This window comes from Chroicocephalus ridibundus, chromosome 9, assembly GCF_963924245.1.
Source record: "Chroicocephalus ridibundus chromosome 9, bChrRid1.1, whole genome shotgun sequence".
NCBI lineage: Eukaryota > Metazoa > Chordata > Aves > Charadriiformes > Laridae > Chroicocephalus > Chroicocephalus ridibundus.
In genome coordinates, this window is record NC_086292.1 from 46914927 (window position 1) to 46927560 (window position 12634).

At 47.3% G+C, this 12634-nt stretch overlaps 1 protein-coding gene across 2 annotated transcripts; it reads right to left on the bottom strand.

Moving 5' to 3' along the window:
* Positions 1 to 50: 50 nt before the first annotated feature.
* Positions 51 to 12320, bottom strand: SPG21 (SPG21 abhydrolase domain containing, maspardin). 2 transcript variants are annotated; one of them, XM_063346407.1, is made up of 9 exons: positions 12212 to 12320; positions 8647 to 8740; positions 4421 to 4582; positions 3495 to 3575; positions 2752 to 2897; positions 2131 to 2239; positions 1548 to 1655; positions 1019 to 1159; positions 51 to 690 (listed from the first exon to the last, which is right to left on the bottom strand). In XM_063346407.1, exons 2-9 carry the CDS (start codon positions 8707 to 8709, stop codon positions 568 to 570), a joined length of 933 nt encoding a protein of 310 aa, XP_063202477.1. In that variant the 5' UTR covers positions 8710 to 8740; positions 12212 to 12320; the 3' UTR covers positions 51 to 567. The 2 variants fall into 2 exon arrangements, with proteins under 2 accessions (XP_063202477.1, XP_063202478.1); XM_063346408.1 differs by lacking the exon at positions 12212 to 12320 and adding an exon at positions 12030 to 12070.
* Positions 12321 to 12634: the final 314 nt, after the last annotated feature.

The window sequence follows — 12634 nt, forward strand, 5'->3', positions numbered from 1 at the left end:
GCAACGCTTACTGAAATTGAAGTTTTATTGAAAACCATTTTAACAGCAAGAAAGTTAAAAATTCAAACGCTTTATTTCAAATAGAAGCTAACTTAAACACAACATATGAAGCAAATAAGTGATGGCAACGTTGGCACTTAAACATCTTCTAAACCAAATATTCAACAAAAATATATGTCAGCTTATAAGTACACAATCTGCGTGTGGCAATATATACAGCCCAGTGAAAAATATAAAAAGAAATACTGTTCTGCTTAAGAACATGATAGTGAAGACTTTGGTAGCAAAAACGTCTTTGTTTTTAAAACTGTTGTCTTGAAAGATGCTTCCTTGAATTCAAAGACTAAAAATTAAACAGCTCTATCCCATTATACTGCTGGAGGTTTACAGCTCTATCCCGTTACACTGCTGGAGGTTTCTGTCCGTGGGTCGTTCACCGACTGTTGATCCTGTTGGAATCACACAGTGATCATCGGCTAACGCAAGGAAAAAGGCAGAGTGGGAATAGTTGATTGTACACAGGAAGACCACCAAACTGATTCCTCATCGTCACCGGCACTCCAAAACCTACTGCTCGTCCTGCTCGTTGCTGGTGTGAAGACTGATCTTCTGGACTTCCAGCTCTTCTGCGCTGACCATGGAGGGATCGATGGCTGCGTACCGGGTACCGTGGAACTGCAGCAAATGGATCTGTTGGACACAAAAAATAACACTGAAACAGGTGTAGAAGCATCAGGTTTGGGTAAAACGGAAACATTCCTTACAAGTAATTTTTGTGAGGATGAGATCACGGCTCCGGAGTACAAGAGCTCAGAGAGAGGACAGAGAAAATGGGCAACGGCCAAGCCCCCAAAGCCCTCCATGACCATGGCTGCTCCCAGCCCTGTCCTGCTCTATGGCAATCTGGCAGCCAGGAGCTCAGGCGGGTTAAGAAACAAGAGCAAGCACAGGAAAGGAGTTTCCTCCTGCTCTTCTGGCTAAAGGCGTTCCTAGATTGGGTTTGAATGCAGAGACTCACCTGAATATAGAGGTTGACCTCAGCACTCCTGCAGAGATAGGGGAAGTTGCCTCCTGTTTTGAGATGAGCTCTTCTGGCATTAGGATAAAGCTTATACATTTCTTCTTTTGCTTCAGTCGAAAGCGCGCTTTGGTCAAACACCTACGTAACAAGTCATAGCGGTTAGTTCTGAATCTAATCTGATTTTGCTTATTAAATCAGACTGGATAGATGCTGCTCCTAGAAGCAATTCTCAGCTCCTCTGTGGAACAGCGTTAATGAAATGGAAAACAAGCAAAGACATCAGGCATCAACAGCTAGAAAGCTAATGCTGTGATATGTAAACGCATGGCTGGGTCACTGCACAGAATACCCGATTAATAATGTAACACAGAAGAATCACGGTGTTGCCCAGTCAGTAGGCAGCTTATCTAATTGTAAAGTTAGATGCTGCAAATATTTATGAAGTTGTTAACAGAATAGCCAGACCCCACCCGCCAAGGGGAGGAAACAGTGTTTAAATAAAAGGATTACGTTGAGATTAACTTACATCCATGATGGTTACAGGGATGTCTCGAATTTTATGAGGTTCTACATAGGAGTTCTGGCAGTTGAGGGTTAGTCTTGAAGCGAGCTCGCTCTGGCCCAGACTCTCCAGCTTTCAGTAGAGAGAAACAGTGATTAACACCACGTTTCAGTGAAGGAAGTTAATGCAATATTAACAATACAGCCAAAGAGAAGATAGTTTTAAAAGGAACATGACTGCGCTTCAGATGAAGATTATAGTTCCAATTTAGTATCTCTCTGCACGAGACAAATGCTTAAAACATGGTGCATTAGTTGCTCCTGCCTCCAGAGCATGGTCTAGGGACATGTCCCAGCACTTTCTCCTCTTCTCCCCCAGGTTCTTCACTGCTTCTCTTCTCATCTCACAAACAAAGCTGTGAGGCAGAGGGTCACAGCATCGGTTAAATTGCCAGGGCTGTGACAGCCACCACCCGCTCAGGATCCGCTCCTTACTCCTCCCTTCCGGGGAAGTAAATGAAGAAAGCAGCAGAAATACTGCAGTCTCTTAATGAGTAAACCTTCTAGAGAGATTCACATCGCAGCCATCGGCGCACACAGCTACCTACCCTGTCCACCATGAAATCAATCCCATCCGCCATTTCAGGATCTAGAGGACCAGATGCAAAGTTCCCAAGGACAATTTTTTTCAGCATAAAAGCAGGCATCAGCCAAAAGCTAAAATAGAAAAAAATGCGACAATCTTCAAGCAGCCAGGACTCCAACATTAAGATGCTTTGTTGTAAGCGCTCCCTTTCCTCACACGGACTTTGCACTTTAACTTCAAATGAAATTCTGAAGCAGTTTTAAGAGCAGAGAGATGGAAAACCCGGCAGCGAGGTGCCTGAAATGCTCCGGGAAGCTGTTAGTCTTACATCGCAAGAGCGTATTTTAAACACGGTGAATAACACTTTTCCCCACTCTAAATGGTTTTGATGGAAAACAGGCCGAGTTCTTAAATCTGACCACAGAGGATCACAGGATGACTCGTCTGTCAAATTCCACACTCCCAGTTGTGAAAATTTCCATTTTCCTCGTGGGGTGGCTTTAAAAGGCACAAGTATTCCATCTCACACCTCCCTCACCCAGGCTGCAGTCGGGTTAGACACGTGTCCAACCACATCAGCGTCACATTTCATTACAAAAAAATCAATGCCACGGGTCTGATCGCTTGTCTCAGTCTTCCTTACCTGTTTGCTGTCCATGTCTGGTTGAAGATAGACGTGTCGCTAAAGGAATTACACAGGATCAGAGACTGAACTCTCGGGGATTTGTGTGTGTATTCAGCAAATTTTTGAGCCAGGAAGCCTCCCAGAGAGGCTCCAAAAAGGTGAACCTAATTCAAGAAAAGCAAACAACCAAACAGATCATGTTACACTTGTGAAAGAAGTGACCTCTAAGCACAACGTTTTGTTACACAAATAGGTCATGGAAGCTGCACCCTGTCCTCGTAACCCATTCTTAGAAGAATCAAACTCTTCCGTTCAGCTTCTGGTTTTATGTGTGACACGAACGTGATAAATACTGAAAAAAGGAAGTGCTTCCAGGTCACAGTTCAAATTTCTGTGTGCTCATCAAGCTTAAGAAAAAACCCCAAACGTTTCACTTTGTCTTCAATAGCTATTCCAAGCCAACTTTATTGGGGTATTCCGTACTACATGAGTTAGGGAGGATGACTTCCACGGGATCTCACGAAAAGCTAGTTAACCAATACAATTTAATAAGGTTGAACTTAGACCAAGTATGACAATTTTCAAGGGTATTCGCCCTTCAAAAATGAACTTGTTTTAACAGTAAAATCGCAACGCAGCCTCTTTATTTATAGGCTACATTTTTGTGTCGTATTTTATACACTTGCTCTTAACTGAGACTCTTTCAAACATTGGGTTTTTATTGCAACTACACAGCCATTTCCCCGTCTCGGAGCACTCACTTTGTCCAGCTGAAGGTGGTCTAACAGTTTTCTGAATCCATCACAGAACTCAAGGTGATCCCAGTACACCGGGTACTGCAACTAAAATAATAAGAAGTTAGAAAAAGCTGGTCTTTGACCAGTACCTGGCAGCTGAGCGCTTGAAAGTCACACCAATTCTCACGTTAAAGGTTTCAAGACCGCAACCTGCCTCTCCTGTACCATGAGGCTGCAGCTCCTGAGCAAGGTCCCTGCAGGCAGAGGGTGCGAGCACCTCCCCTTCGCTTGCACAAAAATACACAACTGAAAGCACCGCAGAGCAAGTTTGTTGGGGAAAGTGCAGCATTGCTTCATCTGTAATCAATGGGAGGAGAGGCTGGAATGATTTTTCAGCGATTTCATAGCACATAAAGTTGGCAGGTACAGAAAATATTAACTGCTGCTAGAGATACGGCAGTACTCCTGAAGCCATAGGGTTTGGCAGAAACATTGTACAAATAAATTGTTTCAGTTCAGCTCAGGAACTGAAAAGACAGAAAACAGCATGCTGTTGGGATTTTAAGGAGCGACTTTGAATTTGCAGCTAGGCAGGCTAAGAACCCGGTTATCCACCATCCCTAAGGCAACCACAGAAACCCTGAACTAACCCATACACTTGCCTCACGGCTAACAAAGATCCAGCTGGCGGTGTCCAGGGCACACAAGGGAGCAAACAGACCGAGAAGTTAATAACGTGTACGCACAAGGCTGTGGGTAAACGGTGCCATAAACGTACAGCGGATTTCAGCCTGGATCTGCAGGCTGCATACTCTGGAATACAACTTAAAATCAGGTTTTTTGGGGATTCTCCTTAGTCAACACTAAGACGTTCATCTTCATTGTCCAGCCTCTGATGAGAGCAACAAGCACAAATACACTAATTCTGACACAGGACTGAGAATACTCACAGCGATAACTCTGTAGCCCCATCCAGTCAGTGCCAAAATTTGCTGGAAAAACACATCTGCAGTTCCACTTACAGGAGGGAGAAATATGAGCGGGCACCGAATGCTCCTAGGTCCCGCATCATACAGTGACCAGACTTTACTGTCATCATCGTCTACTATTATCTGGAAAAAAAAGAGAGGCACGGGGGGGAGAAAAAACACACAAGACAAATGAGGTTCTTCAGCCAGCTTCCAGGATTGCTTCTACAAAATTTCTGTCATCTAGTCAATATAATATTCCAGACCCCTTTGAACAACACCATCTTGTACTCCTCTTTGCAATAGCTTTCTTCTCAAAGGCTGTTCACTAACTCTAATTACAATGTTTGTGTGAATATTGCTGGAAACAGAAGTGCTGGTTTTACAGTGAGGGACTTCACTTCAGAAATTACACCCAGAAAAAAATAATCTCTCTTCCTTTCTGAGGAAATGCTGTTAACCGAAGTTTGCAATGCTTTGCTCTGGATTTCAACTCGGAGTGCCTTAGTCAGAACGACAGTTCATCTGGATCTGAAAATTCATACAGAAATAAATCACGGGGACAGCAAGACTGTGCCCCAAAGGATCAGATTTATGCAATATTCCACACGCAGAAAAATATGCTTGGGAAAGGAGCCACCCCATGGCCCGGGGGAGAGACCCAGGAGGTCAGTTCTAGGTACTGAGAACAACAGCTGTAGGCTGGAAAAAGCACTGCCCCCTGGGGCAGCTTTATAAACAACCATCGACATCTGCATTCCCTGGACAAAAAGAGGTTACAGGGCCGGACGCATGCAAGCCTACTGAATTAAGCAGCTAACACCACAAATTATTGATCTCAAACAGTTATAGCCTGCTGCCAGAAACACAGACACACACAACTCCCAAAGCAGCACTACAAAGCTGACCTGGAAAGAAAAATGCTTCCATCATCTGGCAGCATCTCGGGAGCATGTGGAGTGCCTGGGACACACGGTTGGCTGACGGAGATTATCCACATGTGAGCTGCTTAACGAGCAGCTCCTCATACAGCGCCCAACTTGGGACAGAAGCTAGAAGTCCTAGCACAATTAGTATCTCTGAAGGTACAGGAATTAGGTAAAGGTCTTCTCTTCTAGCAATGCGGGAGCCTGACTTGTTTTTGCAGGCCTGCTCTACCAGCAAACTGTTGTGTATATTTAGGATGCTCTTTCAACCCTCCACAGCCCGGCAAAAGTGTGCGGCTCGTAGCAGACCAATAAGCACAAACCTCTGGGGAAAGCCTGCGTCACACAGCGGGAATTCATCTCCTCTCTGTCAAGATTTTATAGCTTTTTGAATAGCAATATGCAAGCACAACTCGCTTTTCCATCACCGCAGTTAAGCTTCTCAGGGAGTCAGAGAACAGGGTATCACAAATCAGATTTGCTTGACTAAAAAAAAATCTGTCTGTAATAAAGCCAGTATTTCAGGCTCTGAGATCGTGTGAGAAATCACATGATGCTGTTGTTTTGTAAAGTCTTTATAAAAAAAAGAAAAGAAAAAAAAAAAAAGAAGGATTGCATACCAGAGCTTCCAGACCACTGAAACCATTTTAAAATAAACCTTGCACAAAAGCCCTCCCAACCCCTGCAACAACAATCCTTTGCAGACAACTCGAGCTGCGGCCTCACTGTTTTGGAGCTGTTACTCCATCAGTAATTTCAGATCAGTTCAGGGTAGGTGTCAGTGACTACTACAAACTTTTCCTCTAGGAACATTTCCAGAGGTGAAATCATAAAACCAAAGTTAGCTCATGTCAAGGGAACCGAGGCTGAGAGAGAGAACGATTCTTTCCTTGAGCCCAACAAGGAATCACTGGGTTTAGACAATTGTTCTATTTGATTTCTATCCACACACCGGATAGTTTAACTCCAGCTCCAAAACAAGGCTAAGCGCTGTGTAAGCGGACATCAGCGTGGTTAACTGCTGATTTGGTACGTCACCAGCCTTTTTGTTGTTCTGGTGGATCAAGCAAGATCGCCTACGGTTTACAGAGAGGGTAAAATCTGCACCGCATTGAAACAAAGGGCAGAAGTTCCCCCTTGAGTTGAGCAGAGCCAGGGTGTCCTCTGCTGAAGACTTTTAGGAAGGACTTATTTAAGACACCACGCAGCGTATGCAAACAGAGGCTGACAGGCAAAGCTAAAGGCTTAGTTTAAAAATGTTATTTTCTGTGCTGTACTTCCTATATCTGCCAAGAGTAGGAAGGGCGATGAAGCCGTGCATTTCCCGCTCCTTTTATCTCAGCCTGTTTTCAAACAAACCACTCCGGCTCCGCTTCCTTCGGTCGATCTGACAGCAGTAGCGATGGTTGGTCATTCCTTCTCTGTACTGCACATGCTTTGCCTATACTTTTGGGGGGATAACGCAAGCAAATGTATTCCTAAAGACTGCTTCAGAGATTAAATACATCTTCAAATTGTGCCTTTCTTTTCTCCTCTCTCCAGAAAGCAGGATTAGTTTGTTTATTTCTACCTTCTTCATACCCCACAATTATCACTGTCGCATCACTTTACTTTTGAGTAGGCTGAATCACTCAAGGGATTCCCCAGTCTGAAGGTCACCAGGTCAACAGCAGCTTCAGTTTACACATCCCCATTTCTGAAATCCTGAGTAGTCAGCAGCAGCTGAAGGCAGTGGCCCCTGGCAGCGAGCTGCAGCGTCACACAGTCCCCACGGCAGCACCAACGCGTTCCGTTGTAACCACAACCTCCATCTCCTTTCATTTACCGCACTGCGTCCCATAACGCAGCGCCTCAGAGCACCCACATGTCCTTCTGCTGAAATGCTGCCTCCTGGCTTTGCTGAGGCATTGCCTGGAGGCAATGACACAAATAGACCCAGCAGATCTGGTACTGGCCAGAAACAGAGAGAAGCTGGACAGCCAGAGCCTAGAAAACACATGCACGATCATCAGCAATGGATCTTTCTTATTTACAGAAGACACAAACTGGCACAAATGAACGAGAAACCCTGAATGGGAAATCCTACAGCCCTTCCACAATGGTAATTTCTTAAAGAAAGCTACACGCCACTCAGTGGAAATAACGCTAGGCACATTTAAGTCTTGTTCCTTAGGTTTGGGGACACAGTCCCTTTCAAGTGGCCCAATGGCAATCAACTTACTGTGCTAAGAGGTACTGCTCCTCTCACCTCTGCTGCCAGCACCATCCCCGTGTTCCTGCAGCCCACAGAGCCATCCACAACAGGGAACTGAACCAGGTGGAAGCCAGCACAAAAACAAACCATAAAACACCCCCAAGCAAGACAGGTCACTGACTCTGCTCAGTCTGTATGGTTACATGAGTGACCACGTTGCGGGAGCAGCAGGCTGGGGTGTAAAGGCAAGACTGTCCTTCACTCTGGCAGGAGTCCAGGCTGCTGCTGCAGGTTAGTCTGTAACCACAGCCTCAGCACGCCTCATCTGCACAGCCACGTGCGAGAGAGCGCCCAGATCAGGAGCTGCATTCTAGTACTGTACTCCATGCCCTCTGCCACTCAGGATGTAGAGAGAAGTTGGAGCACTGCACACCTCAAACACTCTTGTGTGGTTCAGTGAAAGGAAGTGGAGAAATCCAAGCAAGAGGAGAAAGTGGTTGGACAGTTTGATTAAGCAGAAGACATCTAAAGGACACACAGCGGAAGAAACCGTTTGTTTTTTTCCACTGTGGTTAAGGCATCTTTCCACTCTCAGGAACATTGTGTGCAGCCCAACTGCTGAGAAGTTGCCTTCAGGTGCTCTGCTTCAGCCTGAGGATGATGGGTAGGAATGGCAGAGGTGGCTCTGGCAGCACAGCCGCGTGGCAGCCGGGTCAGTCACCCTGCCCTGGTGCAGCGCACACAGGCAGCTCCGTGAGAGGCCACGCATGTGGTCCCCAGCACAAGCTATTTTCTCCGAGTCTCCTCCTCAGGCATGGCTGGCATCAGGATACCAGGTACTGCTGCTGTGGCTCACAACCGCGAGCCTCTGCTCCCCACCATCGTGTGTGGAAGTGACCTCTAAGAAGCACATGAAAATTGAGAGCGTGCTTTCATGCACCCATATGACATGTGGGACAACCCTTCAGGAGATCAGCCAGGTCACTAGCACAGCCACAACCGTTCTGCATTAACCAAACAGCTTAGTCTCCCCCACTGCAAAGCAAGAGGAGACATTTCACCCACAAGTCAATCACAGCCGTACATACCTTTTTAAGAGGAACTGTGCTTCTGAACCAGTTATAATCAGGAGAGACTTTAATCTCTCCCATGATGTTTAGAAAAAATTCAGTTTAGGTCAGCCTGAAAGAGAGAGACAAAGTCAGAAATCAATACAAGAGCTTTACCGCAGGCAGCACGCAAAAGCTGCGCTGTGTACATAAAGCATTTGCAGGGCCAGTTTGCTCTTATCAGTTGACTGTACTACCCCTGACTCGCGCCAAGTTTACTTATCCTCAGTTTTCATCACAAACCATTTAATTATTCTCCCAAGAGACAATCACCTGACTGCCTTACTGTACCAGCCTTGTTACAAAATGATGATGCTTTTGCAACAGCATTCCCGCATAACAAGCTGTAGACAACTGTGTTGCAGGCTTTAAGCGGCTTAAAAAGCTAAAGCACGCTTTCAGTTTGTTTTTAATTTATAAAGCACTCCAAGTTTAAATCTAATAAGTATTCATACAATTCACTCTGCAGTTCAGACAATAGACTTATATTATTTCACCAAACTACTGCCTAAGTATTCACACCACGTTCTCCCATCTCAGCATAACTGACCCAAAGGAATCCCAAAGCGCATCAGGAACACCACCTGATCTGAGGCTTCATTTACAGAAGAGCTCTGAAGTTTCAGTTCTACCCACACAGAAGCTGCCCCTTGTCAGGAGTCACCAACAAAGACACCTTTGAAGCACACCCATTAATACAGAACAAATCGATTCAGAGTTGGGTCCACACAGAAACGCCGCTAATTCACTCTCAAGCCAGAATGCCCTAGCAGAGATAATGACCACGTCTTACAATACTCCACTCATTTGTAATAAACACTTGGGTAACTTGTAGATTTAACTTTTTTTTTAAAGCAGAGAGAGCCCATTAGCTTCCAGTTCTACAACAGATGGTATCAAAGTTTGGAAGCTTGCAGGCTCAATAGCTTTACCCTGAAAGCCAACTGCCTCAGGAGATTATTTTCATGCATTCACACACAGCACCGAGCATAATGAAACAAAGCAACTTTTACTCTTGTTACTTAACAGTTGCCAAGTATAAATCAATAGGTTTTGTTTCTTAATTCTTCATAAAATAAGACCTTGGTGTGTTCTGCGAGTCCCTCCAATTCATTTCTCCCTGCAGGAAAGCTGCTGGCGTGCAGATTTAACTACCTGATTGGGTTACAGCTGGATTAACAGTTATGTACAATTTCCTCATCTTTCAGTCTTCATTTGCCATTTTCCAAGTACAGAAAACATGAACTTTAAAAGGGGAAGTACTTTCTAAATTGCAAGACAACACACATCTTCCACAGAGCAGGCGATACACCTCTCGTGTCTAACGAGGGTGTTAGAGGTAGCACTCAGCTGTGTGGACATTGTTTCAATTTTGCATGGCTTTGTTTTGGGGCCAGCATCAACTATTCTGCTCTTTGTCATCATCCGGCAGCAGGTAAATTTACAGAGGTAAAAAACATCTATTCCACCAGCCTGTGAGGCAGAGCAGGCACAAAGAGGCATTACTGGATCAAGGGGGACAGCTGGTCATTAGAGAAAGGAAACAGCAGTTTAGTCTACAAATTCCTTTCTATAACCACGCATTAACTGGTGATCAAAAAGCTATTCAGTAAGCCACAGTTACAGCAGAAATAAAAAATTACAGCAAATGCCTTAAAACAACACGTTCTCTTTGTGTATTACATTACAGCGGGGCCAAGAAACACAAGTCATGCTCAGGGCCTCGCTACGCTAGGCACTGCACAAATACAAAGGCGCAGGAGAGGGAGACTTTCTGCTAATAATTCTGGTTGCCATAACGGGTCAGCAAGATCTTCCCGCTGTGATCACCTCTCTTTTTCTGTCACCTGAGTCTTTCAGCGCCGTTAAGCTAATTTGCAGGCTGGCAGATCACTTGGGAGCAGGAAGCTGTCTATCATTAGACTAGGTAAGGAACAGGCATGGATGCAGATGAACTTTCTTCTGTCAGCGTCCCTCGGCTCACACCAGAGCAGGTTAAGAGTCCATCTGCAGCCTAGATTTTGAGCTTCCCAGTTCACCTGCAAATCTGCGACGGAAATTGCTGGTCACCAGGACTCAGGCTGGTTTCTACCAGCTCCTTTCCTGTACCTATAAAGGTGCATCTGCGAGCCCTACGCCTAAGGATTGCTCCTTTTTTAAAGCAATAGTAAACGTTTTTTCTTTGATTATAGATGTTTTTTTCTGAAGTCAATGCCCTATTACTGAATTTTTTTTTCCCCTTGGCACAGAAGCGAGGCATTAAATTTGCACGCACAAACATTTGTGTCAACAACTACATGCTCTTCCAGCCACAGAAAAGCTGAACCATGAACACGAAACAGGGAACCAGCCACCCAAGGTAACTCAAATCACAAAGAACCTGATTCTGTTTATGACGGAGCCTCTAAAGACCCGCGTTTCATTTTCAGGAAAACCAAACAACATGAAGGACTCTAACCTCTTAAAACTAATTCCCCTAAAGGAAGAATCACCTAGGGATGTGTTCACAGCACTTGATAATATTCTTCTTGTGAGTTATTCCCACTACATTAGTAACACTTTCCACTTGTTATTGATTTAGAAGGGTTTTGTTCCTCCCACTAGAGAGGAAACCCTGCCAGAGTAGATTAGACGAGTTCTTCTTCCTTGCGCCTTGTCTGTGTGAGCCGGGGCCACCGCGCAACCGCTCTCCTGCTGCGCTGGCCACGCAGCGCCCACTCCCATGGGCCAAGAGACCTGAATCAGCAACACTCTCACCAAAAGCCGACTACGGGCAAACACCAGGAGATGCAGAGGAAATTCCAGGGCTACGGGTGCTTTATGAACACCAAACAGAGGCAATAAGGGAAAAGAGTTGGGATAACTGGGCACCTTCCCCTCTCCACCAGTGGTGTTCCCACCAGGCTGCCCACGACCCCAGCCCCTCCTCCATCCCTCCTCCCTGACTGCAGCCGACTCCCCGAGCTTTGTGGGGAGAAGCGGGCAAAACCCCGCTCAGCACTGCCAGCCCAGGCTCTCCTCTCAGCAGCACAGGCTGCGGCAGCCCCTTCCCCCGAGAGCCGCCCCGGGGAGATGAACACCCAGCGCAGGGGTGGGCTGAGCTTTGGGCTCCCTGCGGGGCTGAGTCCCAAGCCAGACACCGCACGGCCCGGGGCCCCTCAGGGGTCGTGATACGCGTCCTCCCCCATCCTGACGTCTCCTCATGGACCCCCGACCCCTCAGGGAGAGCCTCGTCCAGCGGTAATGCTGTCCCAGGGCCTGAGAGGACCCCCCCAGACTCTTCAGGGCCACACCCCCTCGCTCTTCTCAGAGCCCACCCGGCCCCTCAGTGCTTCCCCCTCCCCAGTCTCCTCAGGACCCACCTGGGCCATCAGTGCTCCCCCCTCTCCGGTCTCCTCGCGGCCCACTCGTCCCCTCAGTGCTCCCCCCTCCCCGGTCTCCTCAGGGCCCACCCGGCCCCTCAGGGCCCCCTCCCCGCTCCAGGGCCCCGAGGAGAGGGGCAGGCCTGTCTCCGCAGCGGCGTCCCCCCGCCTACCCCCCTCACCGGGACGCCGGACCGCCACTCTCCTCCTCCCCCGGCGCGCCCAAGCGGGGGCACCCGCCGCCGGCCGCTACTTCCGGGTGCTGCCCCCGCGCCGGCCACGTGACGGCGGGGAGGAGCGCCGGCGAAGCGGAAGAGCAAGCAGCCGCCATTACTGCCGAGGCGGAAGTAAGTGGCCCCGGCGCCATCGCTACCGAGGCGGAGATCACGTGGCACCGCTGCGGAGCGGTGATTGGTCGGCGGGGTGTGAGGGGCCGCGGCCGCCATTAGCGCTCCTCAGGCGGGACAGTATGAGGAGTGGGAGGCTGCGGTTGCTGCGCCGCTCGGCCAGATCTTGACAGAAATGGGCTTTAACAGAGCAAAAAAGGCACAGCAGCTGTCTGGTGGTGCTTTATTCTGCTCTCTACCGCTTTTCTGCTTGGCGCA